The sequence below is a fragment of the Dermochelys coriacea genome, chromosome 4 (assembly GCF_009764565.3).
Source record: "Dermochelys coriacea isolate rDerCor1 chromosome 4, rDerCor1.pri.v4, whole genome shotgun sequence".
NCBI classification, from domain to species: Eukaryota; Metazoa; Chordata; order Testudines; family Dermochelyidae; genus Dermochelys; species Dermochelys coriacea.
Window position 1 is genome coordinate 118478153 of NC_050071.1, and position 26260 is coordinate 118504412.

A 26260-nucleotide genomic window follows, 5' to 3' on the forward strand; every position below is an offset into this window, starting at 1 on the left:
CTTCCTACCCCTTTAGTAACTGCCCGGCCAGCGCTTGCTAGAGGCTTAGGTTTAAGTACTTAATATTGAATGTGTAATTAATACCTTGCTACACGTTTGATTGTTAGAAGGTATGTAGAGTATTAAGTGACTGATTCTACTGTTAGATTGTCATGTGCCACCGAGTTAAATTGAAATTATTGTGGTGCTGTCTTTCTTCGCCACGCTGCTTCATTCCCCTTTTAACTGTAACCCTATTGTGTCTATCTCTATTCTTACTGTAACCACTTGCTTGCAATTAAATATTATTTTTGTTTTCAAAGTATTTACTGCTTGCTTCCCTGTTTTTGAGAAGAGGGCTGTAGCCACGTCCTTTCAAGGGAACATTAGCTAGCTGCAGCTTTCCCTGGAAACTCCTTTAGGGCAGGCAATAACCTCGATTACCGAACTAGATAAGTTAGTAAAATTGATTCCAAATCTTCCGGTAACACCCCTGCCCCCGCCACACCGTACCCAGCCCCACCGAGGGCACTCAGTTGTACAGAAAACAGGAAGGCTCCCAGCACACAGAAGCGGAGCAGGACTGGCACTAGGATCCAGGAGGTGATGTTCAGCTGCAGAGTCAGCAGCAGTCTCCTTCAGCTGGGCAACTGTGTGCTTGAAATGAGGGGGAGGGGATGAGTGGCACGTAACCCATGTGCCCCCTCCATGTCTCACCTCTGTTTGGAGGAGGGCAAAGCCCTCCAAAAAATTGTGCCCATGGTTCCCTGCCCCCGTGCAGCTTCCCTGCAGAAAATGGCAAGGAAGCATAGGCTTTCTGCAGACATGCAGAATCCCCCCAAGAGTAGTCAAGGGGGTGCCCCATTGCTGGAATATGTAGTGTAATATGCTGAAATCTGTTTCCCATTCATGGTCTTGGAAGAAATGCCTCCTGAGTGTATCTATGTTTGCATTTTGAACCCCTCGACGATGGGCTGCTGTGATGACCCGATTGCAATGCACCAATTCCAAAGCTTGACAACCTCAGTGCAGAGGTTACTCCTCCTAGCTTGGTGATGCAATACATGCAGAACATGTTGTTCATCATGATCTTTATGTACTTGCCCCTGATTAGTGGTAGAAACTGGAGACAGATGTATCTGATTGCTATGAGTTCAAAGAGATTGATGTATAGCATGGTCTCTTGCGACATCCATTTGCCCAGAGCTGTAGGAGCATTCTAATGTACTCCCCACCCTAGTAGGAAGGCATCTGTCATTATGATGATCATTGGGGAAGGATGTGCACATGAGACTCCTGTGCAAAAATTCTGATGGTCTTTCCATCAACTGAGGGATTCCTTTAGGCAGGTGAGTATGGATAGTAGTATATTTAAACTGTTTGATGAATAAATGGTCCTAAGCCACCCCTAAAGGCACCACATTCAGACTCCTGTGTGGTCTGTGACAAAGGTACCAGCTGCCAAGTGCCACAACAGAGGAGGCACAATTCAGGCTCCTACTGTATCTGCCAAAACTATTGCAGAGCAACTGGCTGAAAAGATAAATGCCAACCTCAATGATGTGCTGGAAGAAAAACAGGAGGGAGGATAGACGCTTTGGCTAATGAGCGAAAGAAACTACAAAAAGCTGCTCTTGGCCTGCAGGATTCAGATGATGAGGATACCGCTCTTGATATTGATGAACAAATTGAGAGCATGTTCAATTAAAAAAAAAGAGTGAAAGACATGGCAGCACTGGGAACATCTAATGTTCCTACACCAACAGCTGGTAATGCAGAAAAACTGGAAATTGCTAAAAGACTAGCTTTAAGAATTAATGCTCAGAAGAACCTTGGAGCAGAGGCACAAGATGTGATGCAGCAGGCTACAAACAACTGAAGACAGTTCTTGAGTGGGGTTTGAATTAGATTGTATTGGCTCTGATGGAAAGGGCCACAAACCTACGCAGTGGAAGGCAGACTCTTCATTACTAAACTGAGATGAACTCCCCTGAATTCTATTTTGCACAGGGGTAAAAGTAGATTTTTGAATGTTTAATTGTAGGCCTAATTTGAGGAACAGAGGTAAGTCTTCAAAGGTGCCCGTGAAGTTAGTTCTAGGGAGCAACCTTTCAGCAGTCAATCATCTAGGTAAGGGAACACTAAAATACCTTTCCTGGGAAGCTGTGTTGCTGATAACATGATCTTTAAAAAGGCCCTTTGGGAAGATGACAAGCCAAAAGGGAACACCCTGTGATGAAAGTGGTCCTGGCCCACAGTAAAATGTAGGAATTGTTTGAGAGATAGGTGGATCACATGGAAATATGACTCCTGAAGGTCAAGGGTTGAAAACCAATCCCCTTGAGCTAGTGATAGAATAATCACCACTAGTGTCAACATTTTAAATTTGTGCCTTTATACAAGTGTTGAGTAGCCTCAAATCTAGGATGGGTTTCCAACCACCATTCTTTTTTAGGTTTCAGAGTAGCAGCTGTGTTAGTCTGTATTCGCAAAAAAAAGGAGTACTTGTGGCACCTTAGAGACTAACAAATTTGAGCATAAGCTTTCATGAGCTACAGCTCACTTCATCGATGCATCCGATGAAGTGAGCTGTGGCTCATGAAAGCTTGCATTCTTTTTTAGTACCAGAAAGTACCTTAAATAAAAGTACCTTCTGGTTCCCATGCACTACAGAGGTTCTATAGAATCAAACCACAGGAGAGTCTATTCCTTGATGAAGCAAGCTCTCATGAGAGAGGGTGCCTAGGGTTGGTTGGTGGAAGAGTAGTAAAGAAGATGATCTCCAAAAGCCACTTGTCTGTGGTGAGCAACTCCCAAGCCCACCTGAAGTGATAAAGGCAGCCACCAAAGGGAGGAAGGAGAGGGAAGTGGTGCATAGTAGAGCTATACTACTACTTTCTTTAATTTTGAGGTAGAAAGAAAGATTGTTGCAAGAGATGTAATTTGATTTAACGAAGCAAGGGGATATTTTCAACATTACAATAGGATTCCCCCCATGAGTAGGGCTATTTCCAAGATTCTTTTAACTAAGGGCAGGTCTACACTACAGTGGGGATTGATGCTCTGAGATAGATTCCCCCTGTGGTTGACTTGGGGGGTCCTAGTAAAGACCTGCCAAATTGACTGCAGATCCCTCTCCAGTCAACCCCTATATTCTACCCCTGACGAGAAGAGTAAGGTAAGTGAAGAGGAGACTTTCTCCTGTCGACCCCCTGTGCTGCTGACCCCACGGTAACTCGACCTAATGGATGTTATTCATGTCTTAGGCTATGTCTACACTGCCAGGATAAGACTGACAACAGACAGAAGGGATCTTCACAATGCCAGTGTTCAAAAAAGGTGTTATGCAAGCCTGAAAATTAAATTTAGATCCCATCTTCAAAATAGTGAGAAAAATCAGAAGTATTTATAGGTTAGATTTAGTAAACTTCCTCCTTGAGACCTGAGGAAAGTTTTCAACCCTAAGTACATGACATTAGGCTCCTACAACTATATTTAGGATTACACCTTAACAGACAGGGCACTGCCTTTACCACTTCAGGGCACAGATGTTCAAGGATGTTGAGCACTTGCAGCACTCCTTGATCTTACACTGAATTTTTTTAATCCTAATTATCCATAATCAAGGTATAAATTCTATTTTAAAATCAAATTCTTGCACTCATGATTTATGAAAATTACTTTTGATTTCATAGACTGTCTGATTGTGCTTGTATGAAGAGTAAAAAGGCCCGATTTTACCTTTCTATTCTAATTCACTATTTTGTATGCCTCTCGTCACTTTCTCTGAATTAAACAATCCCAATCTTTTAAATGGCTTCTTGCATGAAAGTTACTCCATGCCTCTAGATCATTTTCACCACACATCTCTGAAGCACTGTCTTCATTGACAACAGATGACTAAGACTTGCAACTCAGATAGAGATCTGAAGATTGTGTACCTATCTAATCAAAACAAAGTAAAGATATTTGAACAAATGGAACCCAGTATTCAGACAGTTCAATTTTATAGCTATAGCTTTAAATAAATTGAAATATTTATGTAGGTTTATGTATTTTAATTGGGGGCACAAATAAAACTCTACATTTACAGCTTCTCAGAGATCCTAAAACCCTAAGAGATAATCCTGTCAGCTGCCAATCCAATATGCTCCAGGCCAGTTTAAATGACTGCAAACAGTTTTCACCACTTTCCTTGATATTCCATGGTACTAGATATTTCCAGATAATGGGGGTATTTTGTGATAGCCTGAAACTTGATTACTTCAAGTAATACTCTCCACACAAATTCCATTTCATCACCATCTCTACTCTCCACATTTCTAGATCCCTTACTACTTGGAAGTCAGAAATATTTATAACACCTTCCAGTTGAATAATGCACTAATTAAAATTGCAGGTAGTATTAATTGTTCTAAAAGCACAAACAAGGATAGATAAAATTGGGGAAAATTTCCCCAATTTGATAAACTGGCATTATCAGTATTTATTGTCAAATTTCCAATTGAGGCAATAGCCCTCACATTTAAAAGACAAAGACCACATGCTTTACTTGGCTTCTAACCAAATATTTATAGTAATGAAATATGAACAGCTTTAATTGTGTGTATATAGAAAAGGTATGTATTTTCATTTAGTGTTCATTAGGAAATTAAACATAAAATGGATAATGACTAGACAGACAAATCTCCATTATTCCTTTTATGACAAAACAGGATGCTAAAATATTAGCATGTATGATCTGCAGTATATACCATTAGTTTTGGACCAAGACATCTTGCTTCTTATAACACAGTATTTTCATTATGTGTTCTATTAATCCATCATCAAGTTTGGAACTGTACTGCTTCCTGCAAAGGTGCAATACAACTTGGTCTTAATAAGCAAATTCACACCTGCATAAATTCAGTAACATGAAAAAGATTTTAATAGAATGGGCAGCAGTTTTCCATTGTCTGTTAAAAGTTCTACCAAAAATATATTTTCTGTAAAAACAAAATTTCTGAAAACATATGCAACCATTCCCAAATTTTCAGTTGTACATATCAGTGTAGGGAAGAAAAGGAGTGGGGAATCCAGGAATAGAATTACAGCTAAATTATGCTGTGATACATACTCAGCGTCTACTGAAGTCAGTGAAAGCTGTGTTTGCATACATGATAGGAGAATTTGGACAGTCTGCAATTGTAAGACTTGAGCATTATGAAAACACTCATTTTCTATTTCATGAGTTTAACTTTTTCCTTTAAAACCTTGAATTTTGGATTATTGTTCACTTTCTTATTAAATATGACTAGAAGATCCTCTTGTGATTTATGATGTTCACCAACTACTGCATGATATTGGGCTAAAACCTACACAAAGAGAAATAAAATAATTCAAGTTAATAGGAATGATTTTCACTTTTTTACTGAAAACATTCCACACTAAAATGCACACACATTACATCTCAATTCAATAACATTGCTTAATTAAATTCCAGCAAGAAATCTATTAATACCTACAACTCAAAGCTGAAATTGAAAAACTTAAGTATGTCCTTAGATGGTGTTTTACTGGATTGGGGGGGGGTCTCCAATTAAAAAACAAAAAAAACCACACACCACAGAATAAACTTCTTAAATCACACATTTTTGAATCTTTATATGATTTACTAATTAAACCAGTTCATTCAATGGCATAGGACTATATACTTAGTCTTTGTTTATGTAGGATAGTTGTATATTTTCACATAGTTTTCTTTTAAAATTACCTATTTCATGAACTAAAAGGGGTTTTAAAAATGAAGACACTACTATACCTTTTTTCTTAGTTTTTTTATTGAAATTTCATTGTTTGGGGCTTGCTTCAGAACAGCTTTGATGGTTCCCTTCCAGTTGAATTTACCTATAATATTGTTAAAAACATAATGGTTTTACATATCTTCTATATTTCTAAGTCATCTTTTCATCACATGTTCTAGCTAAAACTAATCACAGAACCATTGTCCAGTTCCGTTATCCTTGCCTTATTATTGCACCCGCAGCAGCACCACCACCCTGGCACAAGGATCAAGCAAGTTGTTCCTCAGGTTAGCTACTGTAATGGGGTGTACAGACCCCATGCTGGCCTGGCAACCAAGAAGTTAATGTAGCAATCACCAGCCAGTGCTGACTGGCAGCCTCACAGTAGCTGGGTGAATAAAAGAGCTGAGAAGCAGAGTGGCAAGCAAGCCGGAGAAGGAAAGTCCTGCCGGAAAGCTGGTGTGAAGCCATACAGAGAAGGGATGACTGGATACACAGGCTGTAGAAGCCTACAGAACCTAGGGAGGTACGAAGCTCAGCACAGCAGGAGGAGTTGCCAAGGCCTGATTCCACCTGCCTGGTTTAAGGATCCTGAGCTGGAACCCAGTGGAGTGGGTGCGCCTGGGCTCCCTTACCTTCAGAAACTTAACAGCCAAAAGTAGTTTCCAGATCTGCTGGGGACAGGGACCAGTGAACTCTGCCAAGGATAAAGGAGGAAACCCATAAACCCCAGCAGGTCTGAAACTAACACCCTTCACAGCCCAGAATGGGCCTACCATACAGACTCAGGCCTTGTCTACACTTTAAATGCTACTGCAGCACTTCAGCATAGCAATTACCTATGCCAATGGGAGGGGTTCTCCCATCAGCATAGGTAATCCACCTCCCCAAGAGACAACAGCTAGGTTGACAGAAGAATTTTTGCATCGATCTAGTGCTGTCGACACTGGGGGTTAAGTTGGCTTAACTGTGTCTCAGGGTTGTGGATTTTTTTTTTTTTTTTTAAAAACACCCTGAGCAATGTAGTTAAATCCACTTCATTTTCTAGAGCCAGCCAGGCCTTAAGCAAGAGATGCTGACTGACTACCCCGCCAGACTAAGCGGATTCTGTGCAATGCTCTGTCTCTCCAAAGTGGGTGCTGTTGCATTAGCACCAGCTGAGGAAGGAAGAACAAATGTCAAGACACCATCCTGGGAAAGGGAGACGCTGAGCCATTAGAAATTATTATATCGTGCTTTTCACCAGTAGATCTCAAAGCACTTTTATCCAATTTATCTCAGCTCCTTCATTGGTTCCCCCTCTTTCTCCCCCCCCAAAAAAAAACAAAAAAAACACACAGGTGGCAAATTTAACACATAATTGCTTCTAAATTTGAAAACCAAATTACATGGGCTCAATAAAAGATTCATTATACATAGCCTGGATGTCTAGCTAAAAATAGAAATAAAGGCCAATTTGTGACCCAGCTATCATGTCATGTGAAGGACTAAGAAGGTGCAAGACCTGTCACCCTCTTACTCCTCTGCGCTGGCTATCCACATTGTATGTAGGAACACAAGAGGGAGAGCAGCCTCTGTAGGGGGCTGTTGCTCATTCCTAGAAGGTGGGTGGAAGTGGGTGCTGTGGAGAGCAGCCAGTACAGCCGAACAAACAAATCAGGGGAAATAGTCTGCACCAGGTATCATCAGCTTCACAGAGATTACTTCTCCTGGAGCAAGGTATGAAACAGACAGAGGGCTTGTCTTCAATACTGGGGAGATTGACACCCGCTGCATCAATTGCAGCAGCGTCAATTTAGCAGGTCTAGTGAAGATCCATTAAATTGACAGCAGTGCTATACGGTGGACTTTGGTGTTCCCCCAGAAGAGTAGGAGAAGTCGACCAGAGAGCATCTCCCATTGGTGCAACACAGTGAAGACACAGTGGTAAATCGACATAAGCTACATCAACTCCAGTTATGTTATTCATGTAGTTGGAATTGCGTAACTTAGGTTAACCCACCCTGGTAGTGAAAACAAGCCTTTAATCACAATCTGGTTCACGGCCTTCTCCTGGGGCAGCCCTTTGCTCAGAGTTTTGACAAATCAATGTTTTGCCTCAAATGAATAGCAGCACTTAATGAGTGATTTCATAAGCAAATAATTATCTTACTAAAATATAGATGTCTAAATTTCCACTTTAAGTTTGAAGATACCTTTATCTGCATCCCCAATTTCTTCTTCAGTTTCCATGCTTGCAGATGTTTTTATACATTTCATTCTTTTGGTTGTGGTGTAAGGTTCTTCTGGAGAAGGGGAAGTTAAGAGATAAATAAGGAAATATTAAAAAAATTTAAATTACTAAAAAATAATGCAATTAAAAAGTTTCTATTCTTGGCATTGGAGTTTGCTGTAATATTTTTCCTGATTTTGAAATAAAAAAACCTTGCATCACATTACAATATTTTATTTTAAAGTTGCATTGTATACTTTTTAAAAACAATTTATAAAATGATAGGTGTCAAAGATTCTACCAAAGCAGGTTACTGAGTTTTCAAGATGCCAAAAAGAAAACAGCCTTTACTAAAAACTGCATGGAATGTGAGCTAGATATATACCTTCTGGATGTTTACGTTTTTGTTTCTTTATATTTGTTTGTTTTTCTTCATTATGATTGCCATTTCCATTTATTTCCACCTGAGCTGTATTATTCCTCTCATGCTTTTTCTTCTTCTTCCTTTCCACACTACTACTTTTGGAAGTTTCCTCATTTTCATTCTTAGTACCTTCCTTTTCTTTCTTAGGCTTTTTGCCTTTATTATTTTCCGAGTTCTCTCGTTGGCTTTCCAATTTCACTTCTTTTTTCTCTGTCTTTTTCTTTTGTCTCTCTTCTTTTTGCTCTCTTTTACTCTCTCTCTTCTCAAGTTTACCAGCTGTCATTTCATTTTTTTCTGTAGACAATGGGTTTACTTCACTTTTTACAGGCTGGCTTCCTATTTTCTGCAATGGTTTCTCTAGTTCTTTTTTGCTTGGCCCCTTTTGTTAAAAGAAAATAATATTGTAATAAAAATATGTCTTCCACGTACTACTTTTGGTAATGCCACCCAGATCTACTGCATTATTGGGGGGGGGGAGAAAAGGAAGAAGAGAAGGGAGGAGGTGTTATGCTCTGAACAAAACACAAATAAAAAAAAAAACCTACACACCACGATCAATTATTGAGGAATAGCATTACTTGGAGATAATGCATCTCAGTTGAAGACTAAAGGACATGCCTTACTCCAACTGTCCATGTGAGACGTTAAAATTTACAACACATGCATGCTTGTCATTTGTTATTCCACTTAATTTTGTTTTTAGAAGAATGAAGTGGGCATTTGCAATATATATTAGTTTATTCATTATTTTAGAAGTTCCAACATGATAAACTAAATTTCAGTGCAATACCAACATTTCTAGGCATATGGGAGAGATCTGAAGCTGAGGCAAGCAGTAACAGGGAAGTCCAGGCAGAGGGTAGTTCCTAAATTACAATATAGTGAACAGGTTAAGGTACTTCTCTATGAGAGAGACAGAAGGTGTTGGCAACAGCTAAGCAAATCAGAATATTAAAACAAACTGGGAGCATCCAGCTCACAGATAAAAGTTTTTTAAAAAAATTGTTGAAAGTTGCTGGTTACAACTCCATAAGCAAGACCAAGTTCCATTTTGTACTTAAAGCATAGATTTACCGTTGTGTTTTGCATGAAAACACAAGCACGCATTCTCCAAACTTACAGCATTTACACTTCGAGTAACAAACTTACTACTGCCCTGCAGTGAGGCCACAAGGGGGAAAAAAACCAAAACCAAACAAAAGGAATAGCTGGGACCACAAACATTAAAAATGCCTTAATCATACCTGACAATTATTGCATGACATCACTACAGGGCAGAGTTAGAGCTGCTTGGTTGTCTTAACAGTGCATTTCTTAATACGTTTGGATATCTTAAGTGTAACCTTAACTCTGAATTTCCTAGGTTTAGAACACTTGACAGGGGGATAATTGAGACACACCTTTGATGTTTTACCCTTAAATTATTGATATACTTAACCTTAAATTCATCTTAATGAAGCTGTGTGCCTGGGAACAGAATTATTAATCTTAAAATGCATTAGATAACATTTATATTTTATAAAACTATTTTTCAATAGAAAAATCCAATTTTAAAGTTGCACTTATAAAATGAGTTAATAAAACACTCCAATGGGTGGATAATAAGACAATATACATACTTTTCAGTTACAATGGAAAAAAATGTACAAAAATATTATTGGACACAGATGTCAGATTGGGATAGCAATATTCAGAAAGTGAATTTTCTGTTCCTTACTAGAAAAAGCAATCTGGGATAAGAAGTTTACATGTAACCTTCCAACCACCATGAAGCTGTCACTGCCTATAGCTTACCTTCATAGGTTGTTGTGAATACCCCAGCTATGCTGCATCATATGCAATACATTATGCCGTAGATTAGCAAGAATTTGGTCTCATGTACTCTCCATTTGTCTTTGGACACCAGCAAAGACTCTTCCCTAATATACAGTACTTAGTGACTCCAATAGGAGTCTTGGAAGTTCTCCACCCTGTTGCCCTATTGTATTTGTACTGAAAGATTTTGTGGCGTAATTAGACTTACGTTGCTCGTTGCTTCAGAAAAGATCTCCCACACCTGGTCCTGCAGAGCACTATTGTCAACATTCAAGCTGTTCACCATCCAATTCTGTACAGAAAAAGTAGTAAGTGACAGGCATTCAATTTTAACTTTTTAACCATATGTAGGATAAGTGTAAAATTAAAGAATTAAAATTAACTTAAGTTTGGTTAAGGAAACGTGTGGGTGTTGTAAAGAAAGGCCATGACTAGCAAGTTAGAAGGAAGGCTTTCAAAATAATGAGGTATAAGGTCAAAAAGAATAAAGTAGGGGGAATGTATGGTTCAAAGAATAACTAATGGGATAAGTGAAAAGAAGGCCCCTGATTGATACGGGTGACTGCAGATATTATATATATATATATATATATTTTAATTATCTATCTTAAAATGATCCAACATGGTCCTTCCCCAAACCACACACCAGTGTGAACCCAGGTGCAATGAGAAAAAAACCTGTTGGACAGCAAAGAGTGGAAGAAAGGAAGTTGTAAACCTTATCTGGATTAAGACTAGAAATATGGGTGAATTGTCTCCAATTGGTTTTTAGCTGAAGTCAGTAAATGGCAATGACATTTGTAAAGGGTATAAAAAAAGTCAACTTCAAGGGTTCATTGCTAATACCTGCCTGACCATGCTGGAGCCAACCAATATGGGTTTGAGCACCCTGGGGTTTAGCCCATTTGGAAGTATCTTGATCAAATAGTTATAAATGTTTTGTTACTATTTGGATGTAGCAAATGGTCTGTTATTTAGGCACGTTTGGAGCAACTGCATAAAGTACTATTTTGCCTTTGGATTTAATAAAAGAATTTATGGTTAAATTGGTGTCTGGTGATTTCCCATACTGTAACTCCTCACTTAATGTCCTTCCCCTTAACGTTGTTTCAAAGTTACATCACTGCTCAATTAGGGAACATGTTCGTTTTAAGTTGTGCAATGCTCCCTTTTAATGTCGTTTGGCTGCCTGCTCTGTCCACTGCTTGTAACATTTTGTGGAAGAGCAGCAACTTTACAAGGGAGCATTGCACAAGTTCCTCTTCTCCGCCTCTCTCCCAGCGCTTCCCCCACTTAGGACTTTCTGGGAGGGAGGGGTAGGAAGGAGAGGGGATGCGGTGTGCTTCGGAGCAGAGGTGGGGAGGGAAGACTTGGGCCTGGAGTGGAGCGGGGATGGGAAGAGGTGGGCCTGGAGCATCCCCCAGCAAAGTCGGAGCCTGTTCTTCTCTGGGTAAGCTGCCACTGCTGCTGCAAAGGTGCTTCCTAGTGTCCTTGCCTGCAGAGGGCTGTGCCAGTGTGGGGTAAGACAGGAGCACTTCCCAACCACTGTACAGTATAATGCCTTGTGTCTGCCCCCCCACCCCAAAATGTCAGCGGAACCTAACCCCCCCTCCCGCATTTACATTAAATTTTATGGGAAAAATTGGATAAGTTTAACATCGTTTCACTTAAAGTTGCATTTTTCAGGAACATAACCACAATGTTAAGTGAGGAGTTACTGTATTAATAATTTCAAATCATTTAATTCCAACACCATACGACCACAAACTGATGAATTCTAGGAGTCAGCTGTTACAGTGGTCAGCAGGCTAAAGGTTCATTCTCACCTTTGTGCTACTGCTTTAATTTATTTTGCACATTATTTGCATCTATTATAATATGCCACATGCCATCCATGCCTCTTACTGAGCACATCAATAGCTGCCCAAAATACTTGTCCAAGTCATGAATTAGTTCCAGTCTTCTTCTGAGTAGAAACTGCCAATTGTGCTAACATCCCCTTAAACATGTAATTGTTTATTAAGAGAGAGATAACATTCAGACTCACTGAAGCCATTTGAAATATGGGATAAGTGAGCACACTCCAAGGTCATTTCCTTAGTTTGTCACAGATTATTAAAATGCAAATAAGCTTCACATGTATCTGTTTAGAAAATTGTTGGAGCTGTTTCAGGAGTTCCTGCTGCAGAGGAAAGTTCAGCAGCAAATTTCTTTTGCTATTCTGAGAAAAGTCAGCAGAAGCAGGGTTTTTTGGTTTAAAAAGAGATAGAGATGGCTTTAATGGTGTGGCCAAAAAGTGGCCTCATTGCAATGTACTATTTCAGCAGTCCTTTCCTGGAACAAATGAAGTGACATTGCATTGTTTAAGTTTTTGATTGCTATAGCTTTGATATATTACATTGCAATGTTCCCAGGCAATACTGTTCAATTCAACTGAAGTCACCAATTCCTCAGAAAGCTACTCAAATGTTCACCTCTTCTGCGGTAGTTCAAGAAGTTTCACCACAGCTTCTGTTTTCTGAACATATATATATATATTGTCCATTATCAGCCACACAAACTGAGGCATGGAGTAGGAGAAACATGCTCACTTATCCCAGACATTCTTTGTGGACGGTATATAAAATGTGCGGAACCTGGCAGTTGTCTAGTGGCAGCTCCATAAGGTGTCATCTGGAGGAATACAAGTTAGAGCCCTGAATGGCAATGAAAGTTTCTGGCAGGAGCAATGTCTAGCAGAAAGATCACTACAATTTTTTGAGGCGTGTTTGCGGATGTGGAAGTTGGCAGAAACAGCAAATGGAGAAATATTAAAGTGTTTGGTTTGAGGGGATAGACTTGCAGAGGTGGAATTTGCACTTGCAGGGCTCCAAAACCAACAAATTCTCCAACATGTCTGCCTAATAATAATTTAGATAAAAATTACATAAAACAGAAGGCCTTTCATCCAAAGATCAATGCTCTAAAAATATTAAGTCTCAGGCAGTTATTCTTCCCCACCTGCCAATTATACAGATGTACAGACAGGTTAAGCAACTTGTCTCAGGTAACATAAATTAGTGGCACATACGAGCATATAATCCATTAGTCCTAATTTCAAATCCACTATTTGTCCCATTAAAATCATACCTGAAATTTGACCTTTTTTCTTGGAATATTATCATAGGTGTGCATTTGCTCTAAGATGTTTCTCACTTTGGGGCTAATGTTTGGCTTTTTCATTACTTCATGAATCTTCTGCAAGAAAGAAACCGAGTAACTTGTCAAAGGAGCACTGAGTTAACTAGCAAAGTCAGATGCAAGGTGAGATCAGAAATACAAAGTACCCTGAATAACTAATATCTGCAAAAAACATTTAGCATAGTCTACTATTTGCCATCTTTATATTTAGACAAATTATACAGTCAATTCTGAAAGTGCTATAGTACTACAAAAAGTGCATGAGAAATACCAGTTCTTGTGTTTTTTGTTATAAAATTCACAGGGGGGGGGGGGGCAAAGAGGGGAAATCACAGAAAGTGATATGAATCATTTACATACTTTACTGCTAAGCTGAAACACAACTGATGCACTAAGTTTGAAAAATGAAATTAAGCTATTCCACTACTTATATACTAGATGTACACACTATATAGCTCATCTTCACTTTCAGATCATGCACTGGTGTGTGAGAGAGAGAGAGGAAAAAAATCAGCTCAGCTATCATCTCAAATTTAAAATATCTATAAGTAGGACAGGTAGCATAACACCGGAGAACTTTGTTACACTAACGTTCGGTTATACCCTGTGAGTTGTACTAGAAGAGAATGCTAGCTGGTTGTCTCTTCATAAAGCACTCCAGAATTTCAGAGCCTCTTAAAAGAAGGGGAGTAGTGGTCTTTTAATTTGGAAACCCAGCGTGCAGGTTTGTCAAAGCATAACCAATAGACACTAGACAGCTCACGGAGTTTTTCCCCAAATGTTTTGTGCATCTCTTGGGACCATCAGATAAACAGGGAGGCACTGTAAAACTGCGCTACTTTTTTGTAACTTAAACAGTAAGTACGTTGTACAATCTAGTGCCCATCTTCACACTACCATCCACTACAGAATTCAGGCCCTGTTCTAGCTATTCACTCAAATACTAAAATAAATTCAATGATATCTATAATCCCATTCAAGTAAATGGGATTACATAAATACTTAAAGTTAGGTACTGGTTTCAGTGCTCTGCAGGATAGTGGCTTTAAGGCTTGTCTACACAAACACTTAGCTTGCAACAAGCTAGGCTGTGAATGTACCCTGCCCCATACTAAGTGCCTGTGTGGTGCCTGCTCAGTTTCTTAGTGTGCTTTGATCTACTTCTGTTGCAAAGCAGGGGAGATCAGAACATACTAAGGAACTGTTAGTACATGTCAGCAGGGTCCACACAGATACTCAGCCTATGTGATGTCTACATTGTAGAAGGCTGTGTGCTTCCTCAGAGCGCAAAAAGAGCGGTGTGGCCACTTTGGGAAGGGCAGCAGCCCAGGCTAGCTGCCCGAGTATATACCCAACAGGTCAAGTGTGATTGTACTTGGGTAGCTAGCCTGAGCTGCTGCAGCCATGCTGTTGTTTTTAGCACGCTAGCTCAAGTAGAGTTAGTGCACAAGTTCATCTGCCCCTGCTGGGAAGTATACTCCCAGGTGCAATGAAGACATACCCTTAGCGCACAGCAGGTTACTGTTGAGTAGATTCACACTTCGCATTGCTGAGAATTAAATATTTGCATAGACAAGTCCTTAGTTTACTGTTGATAATGTTTGAAGCAATTCAAGTGACCATTGTCAAATGATAAAAAGAAAAGGAGTACTTGTGGCACCTTAGAGACTAACAAATTTATTAGAGCATAAGCTTTCGTGAGCTACAGCTCACTTCATCGGATGTAGCTCACGAAAGCTTATGCTCCAATAAATTTGTTAGTCTCTAAGGTGCCACAAGTACTCCTTTTCTTTTTGCGAATACAAACTAACACGGCTGCTACTCTGAAAATTGTCAATGTTGCTGCTATAGAGGTGGAAGAAACAAGGTTACAAATCCAGTTCAAGACCTGTATTACTGATTACTATACAGTCTCTCATATTTATATATATAAATAAATGAATAGGAGAGACAGACAATGGGATTATCACATAAATAGATACTTACAATTCTCTACTTCATACATTCATTCTCAAGGCTAAGATAAAGAGATCTCTAAAACCATCTTAGAAACCTCAAGAATCTTCTCACCAATTTTTGGTTGTCACTTTTTTTCCTCCTTTTCCTCAATTTACAGCAACCACCCCACTAGAGAAATAATCAAATTCAGCCCCCTAAAAAGCAAGCAGGGTCACAAGAGATGGACATACTCCTTGCAGGGGAAGAGCATGTTAACATTTACAATATCCAGCACAGGAGCCAGGACAGCACCTGAAGTTCTGATGCCTCAGCTGGTGAGATGCATTAATGTTAGTGTCAGGCTTGTCTGCTCTTCTCTTCATTTTTCCAGAACATGCATTGCTATTTAAAATAAAGCATCTGTATATTTATTTTCCACAATATGAATTCATATTTATGTTTTTAGTATACAAAGTGTTCTGCAATGAAGCTGAGTTATCAGAAAGAAAACATTAAAAAAAAAATATATATATATTTTTTAAAAGTATTACCTGGATCCACTCCTGTTGTTTAACATCTCCTTTGTTAATTTTGGCTTCATAACCCTTGCCACCATATTTCTGATCTTCACTTATACATTTCACATGGGTCTTATAATCATCACCCCTGAAATATTAATAAGCCACACTTAAAATCGGTAAACAGTGTTCCATTTCAATTAACAAAACTTAACAGGTCACAGTCTCTCAAACAAGGCAGCCTTCATAAGCAGGGAAACTTGAGTTGTAATTGTACAATACAAATTTAGCTTCCAATCCTATGAATGCTTACAAATGTGTACACTTCTGCTTGTGCTAGTGGCCCCATTGAAGTCAGTGGAACTATTCACATGAGTGAAGTAAAGTACATGCATATTTGAGGACTGCTTGAATTCCTGCCAGTCTAGAGCTTGATAAATATCACTTGACTTCAATGGATGTTAAGATTTGCAAAGAATGCAGAATTAGGTCTTTAATAAATATAAACGTATAAAGTAGTATACATCTCTAATTACATATACAATTGTTATATTTAACATTTACATATGCTCATATTGTGGAAAAGCTATTTCTAAAGAAGAGTATTAATATTTTTCTGCTCTTCGGCAGAGTTTAAAAACCATTTATAGAGCACCAGTCACTGCTCAAATCTAAGGTACCTACGTAACTCCCATTACCATAGTATCCGAGTGCCTCGCAATCTTTAACATTCTTATGAGGTTGTGATGTATTATTTAATCCTTGTTTTACAGATTGGGAACCGAGACAGGCTAAGTGACTTGGCCAAGTTTACATAGGAAGTCTGAGGAGGAGCAAGGGAGACTTGGCTTCAGTTCACGTTCTAGATTAACGCCCTAACCATTGGACTATTCTTCCCCTTCAGCAAAGCGGAATGGGGCTTGAATTCTGTAGCTGCTACTAGTGCTAAAATGGAAGAAACAGATTAAAAACAACACTTCTAAAAAAACCTGGTTCCTGGACTTTGGAATTGTTTACCAAGTTCTGTCTAAGGACATTTTTCTGATCGAGTTATTGATAACTGAAAAAATAGGACTGATATTGGAAACGCTAATCCTACCACTAGTGAGCCTACTGGTCTGTACCTACAGTTTTATTTCCTGTTAATTTAGATAAAATTTCTACTTTTGCATTTGGGAAGGCAGACTGTAGTGGGGCTTTTTTGAAGAATCTGGGTAGTTACAGGGAGAGCTGCTGCAATTTTGGTAAAAAGTATTCCAGTCACACTGATTCTGCAGCAATCAGCAACATTTTTGCCATAATCAAAAGCTCAAAGTACTATAATTCATAGCTGCAAAGAGTAACAATGGTAACTTTGATGTTTATAGTATATAACAGGGATTGAAAAGTTTTAATGTGCACCTACATGCTATAACACTTAAATTACTAACAAAAGGAAAGCAAACAAAATACCAAAGATGAGGGAGCAATACAATAACTAACCCACTTCAACCTGCAGAGAAGTGCAGAGTGATATTCTCTCCCTTTCAAGCCTTCATTTTTGGGCCCCTCTTACCCTACAATTAGAGCCAATGATTGCCCCTGTTTATATGTTTTTAGCATAAATTTCTTGTCAGTTTCATGGCTGCACTTAAGGCTCAGAAGAGAAACCGTGAAATTAATCTTCTCACTCTGCTACTACTTCAGAGAAGCTATGCAGTAGAACCACTGGAATGGTTTACCACAGTGGGCACAGTCAGCAGCCCAGTAGGGTTCCTGCCTGTCCTGGCACCGTGGACTGCGCTGCGCCCCGGAAGCGGCCGGCAGCAGGTCCTGCTCCTAGGCAGAGGTGTGCAAGCGGTTCCGCACAGCTCTCGCCTCAGGCACCACCCTCGGTCAATAGGAGTGCAGAGCCAGTGCTGGGGGGGGGGGGGGGGGCAGCGCATGGAGCTCCATGCCCCCCGCCTAGGAGCTGGACCTGCTGCTGGCCACTTACGGGGCACAGCGCGGTGTCAGAACAGATATGGACTAGCCTCCCTTTGCTGGGCAGCACTGCCGACGGGACTTTTAACTGCCTGGTCGGCGGTGCTGACCAGAGCCGCTGCAACTCAGTGCTTTAAATTCTGTGACCCAGTACTGGGTCGCAACCTGCAGTTTGAAAACCACTGGTCTACCAACTGCCAACTCAGGACAGCACATGTTTTGGTTCACACTTGAAAGGGTATTTGTGCAACGTTACAACTAGAGTTGTTGGTTTGGGGTTTTTTTTGGTTTTAAATGAAACCCTGAATACCTCACAACATAATTTAACTCCAACATATCCTAGGAAGCTTTTCTATGGTCGCTGCTGATTGTGCAAGATCATTAACATACCAGAAATCTTTGCCACAATCCATGCAAGAAAGGCACTGGCAGTTTCTGCAAATGTTTACATGTTTTTCAACTTGCCCTTTCTTCACAGACTCTCCACATGCACTGCAGGTAAAAACTACCATTTTGGTGAAGTGATCAAAATAGTTTCTTCTCAAAAGGTGCTTACAACTGCTTCTTTTTCAAATTGAAATCTACAAAAAAAAAAAAGCAATTCATATTATAACTCTGAAAAAGCATGAGAATTATATTTAAGAAAAACGTAAGCAACCCACACAAATTAAGTGCACATGGATCAAACAGACTAAAATATGAATAAGATTCACAAGTTAATTGCACTTTTATGTAACATTCATTTTTAATTGAAAAAATATTTCTTTGTATATACAACTCAAACAATTATTCTGATGTTTTTCAGTTGAAAACTGCACATCACAAACTCAGATTACCTCGGATTCCTGCCTTTCCTTCTCTCCTCACACTAAAGTGCTTGCCAAATCTTGCTCCTCTCTCTTTGTAAGATTTCTGAAATATGCCCTTCCTTTTTGTCTCTGCTGCTAAAATCCTGGTTCAGACACTATGGCGTTGTCTCACACCTGGATTAATTTAACCTCCCCTATTCTGAACAGTGGAAAGTCACGGACTAATCTATGCAACTTTGTACTGATAAAAACCATCTTCTCCTGGCATTTTGATTACATCATGGCTTCCTGATGTTATCACAGATTCCCGGTCACATTTTGCATAAAGATCAAACTCTTTTCACTCAAAATTTAAGGCTTTATCCCTCTGCCTTGACCATCCCTTGCTCCCCACCTCACTTTTCTCATTTTAGTTCTCCTCCCAGTCTTACCTTCATGCCTTTTTTAAAACCTGCTCCCATATTTGGCTCTCACTAAGGGGTATCTCATGCCAGGCATCCTTGGTCTTCTTCAGATCCCTTTGTAGAACCCATTTCTTTCGTTTAGGGCTATGTCTGTCTATGACACAGCAGCACTGCTACAGTGCTGCGGTGTTGATGCTTCCTACATTGACACAAAGGGTTTTTCAACGTAGTTAAGAAGAATTCTGTCGACCTAACTGCATCTACACTGGGGATTAGGTTGACCTACTGCAGTTTTCAGGGCACAAAAATTATCACACGTTGAGGGCAGGTGTGCACTACAGCCTCTATCGATAAAATTTAGATCGATTCAAGGCTGGTCTACATTGACAATGCTAAAACGTTACCGCGCTTTAAAAAACCACCTCCACGAGGGGACATAGCTACCAGCGCAGTCTACCCTAGCTAGGCTGAAACTTGCTGCCCTCATGGGGGTGTTTTTTCCACACCTCCGAGCAAGAAAGTTGCAGCGCTGTAAATTGCCATTTTAGACAAGTCCTCTGCGGCGTGAAGAGCCCCCCCCCCACTCTCAGCGGTGCAAGATTCACTGTCCACACCCCTGCTAGGTTGGCAGGAGAGACTCTCCCATCCATGTACCTCCCGCTTCTTGCGGAGGTGGAGTAGTTGCGCGGCGGGAAGAACCGTCTCCCATCGGTATATCGCGTCTTCACCAGACGCGCCGCTGCGCCTACATAGCGCTGTAGGGCGGACTTGCCCGGGAGCTAGGCCAACCTGTCTCAAGCCCACCCGAGGCCTTGCTCTTGAGCGTTACCTCCGGCGATCTACTCCCGGCCGCAGGCTAGGCTGCGCTCCCCGCGCAGCGACAGCGCGACCGCGACCGGTCCCGCCTCCATCGTACGGCGCAGGAAGGTAAAGAGCGGATGGCGGGAACGCCGGGCCCATCCCCGCGGCGCCGGGCCCCCCCCGGCGGAGCGCGCCGCGAGCTGACATCTCCCGGTCCCCGCCATTATTCCCCCCTCTCCGATGGGCTCGTGCCGCCAGCGCGCTGCTCCCGGAGCGCCACAGACCCCGCCGCACCCTCACAGCCGGGGCTGGGCCTGCTCCAGCCAGCTTCCATGCGGGGGAGGCCCCAGCCTGACGCGGAGCTCGCAGCTGCTTCCCAGGCCCGGGAAGCGCTCCTCAGGCCGCGGCCCAGGCGCTCCGAACCGGGCAGGCCGAGCCGAGCCGAGCCGAGCCGCGCCCCCCCTCCACTCACTTTAAATGCTGCGCCACAGCCGCCAACGGCCAATCCCGCAGCCGGCACGTGCTGCGGCTACCACCACCTCGCCTCCCCTCACTCGGCCGCCCCTGAGCAAGAGGCACGGCTGCGCCCCAACTGCGCCTGCGCTCCGGGTGGTGTCACCATGTTTCCCTTCCCCCGCTGCACGTGCGCCTCGGTGTCCCCGCTGCCGTCTTCCCTCCCGGCTCGCGTGCCACCTCCAGCCTTCTCCCCTGTTCCGCCGCGGGGAAGCGGAAGTGCTTTCACCGGAAGTGCCGGGACGGGAGGGTAGTGGCCCGATCAGGATCAAGCTGGCATGGGGCGGCCGCGGTGATGGAGGAGAGAAGCCGCCGGAGCCGGTAGGAAGGTTGGGTGGGAGGAGACCTTAGAGCGGCCCTCTGGGGAAAGGAGCAGATCCCCGCCCTCGTGTGCTGGGAGCCTTACTCCGGTCCCGGGGCCAGGCCCCGCCCGGCTCTTCAGGGTCAGAGCTTCCGCAGTTAGCACCTGGAGTCTGCTGCCCATACCCGGCAACGCTGGAGCAGCAACCCTCCTGCCCACGACAGCTGATGCCCAAATACATTTGTTAGTCTCTAAGGTGCCACGAGGACTCCTTGTTGTGTTATACCTGTAGCTGGGGGTAATATAGGGGTCAGCATAACCCCCTCCAAGATTGCGCCAGCCCCCCATGTTATATCTGTAACTAGGGCTGACCTGGGGATTAGTATAACTCCTGTATGTTCCCTCCGCCGTCCCCAACATTACACCTGTCCCCTACATTATATCTGTAACAAGGGCTGACTTGTGGGTATATAGCATGTGCATATATTGTTCTCTGCCCACCGACATTAGACCAACTTCCTACACGTTATACGTGTAGTGAGGGCTAATGTGGAGCTAACCCTTGCGTGTTCCCCCTCCTCCAACATTAGACCAGCCCTCCTCAACCCCTCCCCCCCATTCACATTATCCCTGTAAGTAGGGCTAACCTGGGGGTTAGCACAACTACTGCATATCTCTCTACCCTACTCACTAATATTAGACGAGTGACTTCCTTCCCTCTCATAGTATACTTGTAGCTAGGGGTAATATTGGGGTTAGCATAAAACTTGTATATCCTCCTCCCCACACCCACTAACATTAGACCAGATCCTCCCTCACTTCTACACACTGATGTTAACCCTGTAGCTAGTGCTAAAGTGGGAATTCACATGATGATAGTGTCCCTCTTACATTCCTTATCCGCTAACTTTGAAGTAAACCCTTTCCCTGTCTGCCTTCCCCTGTATTATACCTGAGGCTATTTCCTTCCACATTCAGACTTCATGGAGACTTTTAATGAACATTTAAAAGAAAAACAAAGCCTAGTGTTCTGCTGAAATTACTCCTGATGAGGCAGTGGCTTGTAGAACCTTTGGGTTCCCCCCCCCCCCCCGGGACTGAGGCACTTGCACTCATTGTCCTTAAACACACACACACCAAGGTCACAGATTGCTTTAATAAACTATAAGATCCTTTGGAGCAGGGAGAGGTTTTAGGAACTATTATAGGCTTAAGGGGTTTTCAGTGAACAATTTGTAAGTTTTAGTGACTTGGTGAATCTCTTATAGGAATTTTAACAAAAGGTTAATGCAATGAAGTAATACCTCTTAATAGCATAGGGGTGGCCAAACCGCGACTCTTTTACGCTTAATGTCCTGCTCATGTAGCTCCTCATGCTGTCCCTCTTCTCTGCCTACCAGACTGGGGAAGAGGGGGAGCTTGGGGCTTCTGTCCTTTGGTGGGGCTGGGGCTTTTGCCCAACAGGTAGGGGAGTCTAGGGGCTTCAGGCCCATGGGAGGCGCCTGCCGGGGCTGAAGCTCCAACACCCCCCATCCCCACAGGGCAGAAGACCCTAACCCCACCACTCTGCTGCAGGGCTGTAGCCCTGAGCCCTTGCAGGCGTGCCCATCTGTCAAACTCCTGAAGATTATCATATGTGGTTTTGGAGGTTCAGTAAGTTTGGCCATCCCTGTAATAGCAGATGAGAAGCTGCATATAATTAGGATGCATTAAAAGGAGACATGTCAAAAAAGTCCCAGGTTGGTGCCCCCTAGTAGTCCTGAGAATTTGATGGATAACTAATTTAATTGTAGGATGTGGCGTATATGCAAATTTATTTTGGTGGGTGACCCAATTAATTTTCACTGCTAGATTCAGTAGTGAAGAGAAGCCCCTAAAAGATTGGATTTTTTCTCCTCTCCTACTTTTAAAACATGCGGAAGGGGGAGATTCCCTCTCCTTTCCCATGGGCAAAAATTAAGTTAAAGCATAGATTATATACAGTTGTTCATTTGGGAATAAATGTTAGATATTCTCTGTTTCAGGTCACTCTTGTGAACAGCTTGAAGAGACTTTAAATATGATGTAAACTTTTTTTCCAGGACAAATGAGAGTCCTGAATTTGTCTAATACTGTTATAATTTATCTATCTGAGAACTATAAGTGAAATGATATAAATATAAATATGTTTGGTCTTTTCAGGTTTTTCTATTCTGTGTTTAGAGAATTAAGAAACTGAGTTTTTCCAATACAAAATGTCTACTTGCTTTTAAGTTTGTGGATGTTCTGTGTTCTGCTTGCTAAAGTCTAATACATATTTAAGTGAATAAAGAAAATATATGGTTACAAAGTTTGGTTTATTTGCAGCATTTCCATTACTAGATATATGTGCAAAATCTCATTGTAATAGGAAATATTGACTTTAATAAAACTTTCTGTGTCTGTACTGCTACAGCCATTAATCACCTACAGTTTTTTCATTTGTCTTTAAATGGCCCAAATATTATTAGACATCTGCATTAGCTCTGTTTCCCTTGTGAGGTAGGGAAAATAGTAGTAATACATTAATTTTAATGTCATTTTAAATTTGTTCTGCAAATACAATATTTAATTTAAAACTTAATCCCAAGAGTATTTTTATCTTATTGTATTGTAGGTAATCAACTGGTATTCTAGCATGGACACTGTTGCTAGTCATAGTTGTCATCTTCTCCAGCAGCTACATGAACAGCGCATTCAAGGCCTTCTCTGTGACTGCATGTTGGTAGTAAAAGGCGTCTGCTTCAAAGCACATAAAAATGTATTAGCTGCTTTCAGTCAGTATTTCAGGTATGTAGTTGGGAATATATTTTTATTGAATAAACAGGATACTATATAACTGATGTCTTAATCTCTGAGGAGAGAACTTTTATGCTAGTTACAAAGTAGTAATGCCTAATCAGAGGCTGGAATTAAAAATTATGGGGACCTTGGATCACTTGTCCAGAGATAATCTGTATGTCACATTTGGTCTAATTAGAAAATATGGTCTGCCTAATTTATTTTATAATTGTACATATTTAGCCAGTAAGCTCTTTGAGATCCTCTCTTCATTACATACTTACAGTGCCTAGCATAGTGGGGCCCCAGTCTTTGGTTAGAGGCTGTTGCCAATACTGCACTACAAATAAATAGTACAGTAACTCCTCACTTAACGTTATCCTGTTGTTTCGTTGCTGATCAATTAGGGAACATGCTTGTTTAAAGTTGTGCAATGCTCCCTTGTAACCTTGTTTGGCAGCTGCCTGCTTTGTCCACTGCTTGCAGGATTCTCTAGAAGAGCAACCCCTCCTCGTGGGGATTAGAACCGGGGGGGGGCTGGCAGCCCCCCCACCATCAGATCCCCTAAATTCCCTGTAAGGTATGTGACTCAGCAGCTGCCCAGCAGCAGTTCGGGTGGCCCTCCCCGCACTTCCGTGCTGCTCCTGGGAGCTTGTTGAGGGAGGGTGGGAGAGGGGTGCTGATGTCAGGATGTTCCCCTGTTCTGCCCCCTCCCCCGCTCCGTACCCCCTCTCCACAAAGTGGAGGAGGGGACAGTACCAGGACTTGGGGACAAAACTGGGGGCTGGGGGGGTAGCTTGCCGGAAGCTGTTGCTTCTGGTCTGAACTGGCTGATCTGCTTAAAAGGGCAACATACTCAGCATACTTAAAGGGGCAATGCATGTCTCTCTCTCTCTCATTCATGCACGCGTTCCCGAGCACTTTGGAAAGTCAGCACCTGTGCAGCCATGCATGTGCTGTCAGGAGGAGGGAGTGGTGCGCTCCACCTGGATAGCGTGGGTTCATCATCATGTTCAGTTTTTGCAGGGAAGTGTTTGCAGCTACTGCCCTGTATCTATTGTGTTTCCTCCCTCCTGCCTCAGTCCATGCTGTTTTGTAGAGTGTGAGGCTACATTAACAACAACGTATTGACTCTTGAGGGCTCAGTCGAGTGCTAGTTCATCGTTTAGCAGAAAGGCATTCCCTGGGAAATATTCCAACCACTTAGTGTACCACCTCAACCAAGCTTTACAATCATCCATTGTTATGTACAATATTAAACTGTTTGTTTAAAATTGTTTAAAACTTATACTGTATATGTATATAATATCTTTTGTCTGGGGAAAAAATGTCCCTGGAACCTAACCCCGCCATTTACATTAATTCTTATGGGAAAATTGGATTCGCTTAACATTGTTTCGCATAAAGTCTCATTTTTCAGGAACATAACTACAACGTTTAGTGAGGAGTTACTGTAATAGTAATGCATTCTCCTTCATAAGAACGGCCATACTGGGTTAGACCAAAGGTCCATCTAGCCCAGTATCCTGTCTTCCAACAGTGGCCAATGCCAGGTGCCTCCGAGGGAATGAACATTTAATCATCAAGTGGTCCATTCCCTGTTGCTCATTCCCAGCTTCTGGCAAACAGAGGCTAGGGACATGTCCCTGCCCATCCTGGCTAATAGCTATTGATGGACATATCCTCCATGAGTTTATCTATTTCTTTTTTGAACCCTGTTATAGTCTTGGCCTTCACAGCATCCTCTGGCAAAGATTTCCACAAGTTGATTGTGAGTTGTGTGGAGAAATATTTCCTTTTGTTTGTTTTAAACCTGCTGCTTATTAATTTCATTTGGTGACCCCTACTTCTTGTGTTATGAGAAGGAGTAAATAATGTTTCCTTATTTACTTTCTCTACACCGGTCATGATTTTATAGACCTCTATCATATCCCCCCTTCGTGATCTCTTTTCCAAGCTGAAAAGTCCCAGTGTTATTAATCTCTCCCCATATGGAAGCCATTCCATACCCCTAATCATTTGTGTTGCTCTTTTCCATTCCATTGCATCTTTTTTGAGATGGGGCAACCACATCTGCAGGCAGTATTCAAGATGTGGGCATACCATGGATTTATATAGAGGCAATATATTTTCTGTCTTATTCTCTATCCCTTTCTTAATGATTCCCAACATTCTGTTCGCTTTTTTGACTGCCACTGCACATTGAGTGGATGTTTTCAGAGAACTATCCCCAGTGACTTCCAAGATCTCTTTCTTGAATGGTAACAGCTAATTTAGACCTTCCAAAGTGCAGTATGGGATTGCAATATGGTGAGGAGAGCCAGGTGAGAGATTTAGTGTGTCAGACAACCAGATCATCCCCTTTTGCTGCTTGGTGCTTAAAAGGAAACCAAGCTGGAGGACAGTTTTTTTTTCTTTTTTTAGCTTTTCCAAATCTGGATCTGGAACAGAGTCATACACTGAAATTTCTTGATGTGCTAGTCAATGCATCTGAAAGTTTTTAAAGTGTCCGTAGCCCTTGCAGCAAGCAGCATCTAATAGTCACTTGTCTTGGGATGCTGGGCAACAAAATTTTCCTTGCCTGTCATGAATCGTCTGATATGGTTTTGGGTTTTTTTTTTTTAACCCTGTTTCTTCTCTCACCATTTCTAAAGCTTGTGCTACCAATAATACATATATAAAAACAATAACTGGGAGAAGGTAGTTTATAGTGACTTTATGAGGAGAAGGAAAGTTGACGTTCAAATGCTTCTCCACCTGTTATAGTGTCATAAGCACTGTCAATAATAAACTGTAACTTTGTAAAAATAAACTTTGACTCA

General features: G+C 41.7%; 2 protein-coding genes across 9 annotated transcripts in view; one reads left to right on the forward strand and one right to left on the reverse strand.

Moving 5' to 3' along the window:
- Positions 1 to 4883: 4883 nt before the first annotated feature.
- LYAR (Ly1 antibody reactive) lies at positions 4884 to 20444 on the reverse strand. 6 transcript variants are annotated; one of them, XM_038400360.2, is made up of 9 exons: positions 20298 to 20444; positions 18202 to 18392; positions 15883 to 15997; positions 13343 to 13450; positions 10422 to 10505; positions 8360 to 8777; positions 7958 to 8047; positions 5780 to 5865; positions 4884 to 5333 (listed from the first exon to the last, which is right to left on the reverse strand). In XM_038400360.2, the coding sequence occupies exons 2-9, from the start codon at positions 18321 to 18323 to the stop codon at positions 5199 to 5201; spliced, it is 1158 nt and encodes a 385-aa protein (XP_038256288.1). In that variant the 5' UTR covers positions 18324 to 18392; positions 20298 to 20444; the 3' UTR covers positions 4884 to 5198. The 6 variants fall into 6 exon arrangements, with proteins under 6 accessions (XP_038256288.1, XP_043368361.1, XP_038256289.1 ...); XM_043512426.1 differs by lacking the exon at positions 20298 to 20444 and adding an exon at positions 19898 to 20030 and having other exon boundaries at positions 18202 to 18394; XM_038400361.2 differs by lacking the exon at positions 20298 to 20444 and adding an exon at positions 19854 to 19990.
- Positions 20445 to 20537: 93 nt separating this feature from the next.
- The window catches only part of LOC119855010 (neuronal vesicle trafficking-associated protein 1), a 112016-nt gene continuing 106293 nt past the window's right edge, over positions 20538 to 26260 (forward strand). For all 3 annotated transcript variants that reach the window (XM_043512423.1, XM_038400357.2, XM_038400358.2), the window contains exons 1-2: positions 20538 to 20659; positions 23275 to 23447. In XM_043512423.1, the coding sequence (XP_043368358.1) occupies positions 23296 to 23447 (152 nt within the window). In that variant the 5' untranslated portion in view covers positions 20538 to 20659; positions 23275 to 23295. The remainder of the gene's footprint in view (positions 20660 to 23274; positions 23448 to 26260) is intronic.

Coding starts and splice junctions, on each gene's coding strand:
- LYAR (XM_038400360.2), bottom strand. CDS start 18,323: ATGGTAGTTTTTACCTGCAGTGCATGTGGAGAGTCTGTGAAGAAAGGG. Junction 13,451..15,882: donor AACAACAGGAGTGGATCCAG/GTAATACTTTTA, acceptor TCTTTCTTGCAG/AAGATTCATGAAGTAATGAA. Junction 8,778..10,421: donor TTTCTGAAGCAACGAGCAAC/GTAAGTCTAATT, acceptor TTTTAACAAAAG/GGGCCAAGCAAAAAAGAACT.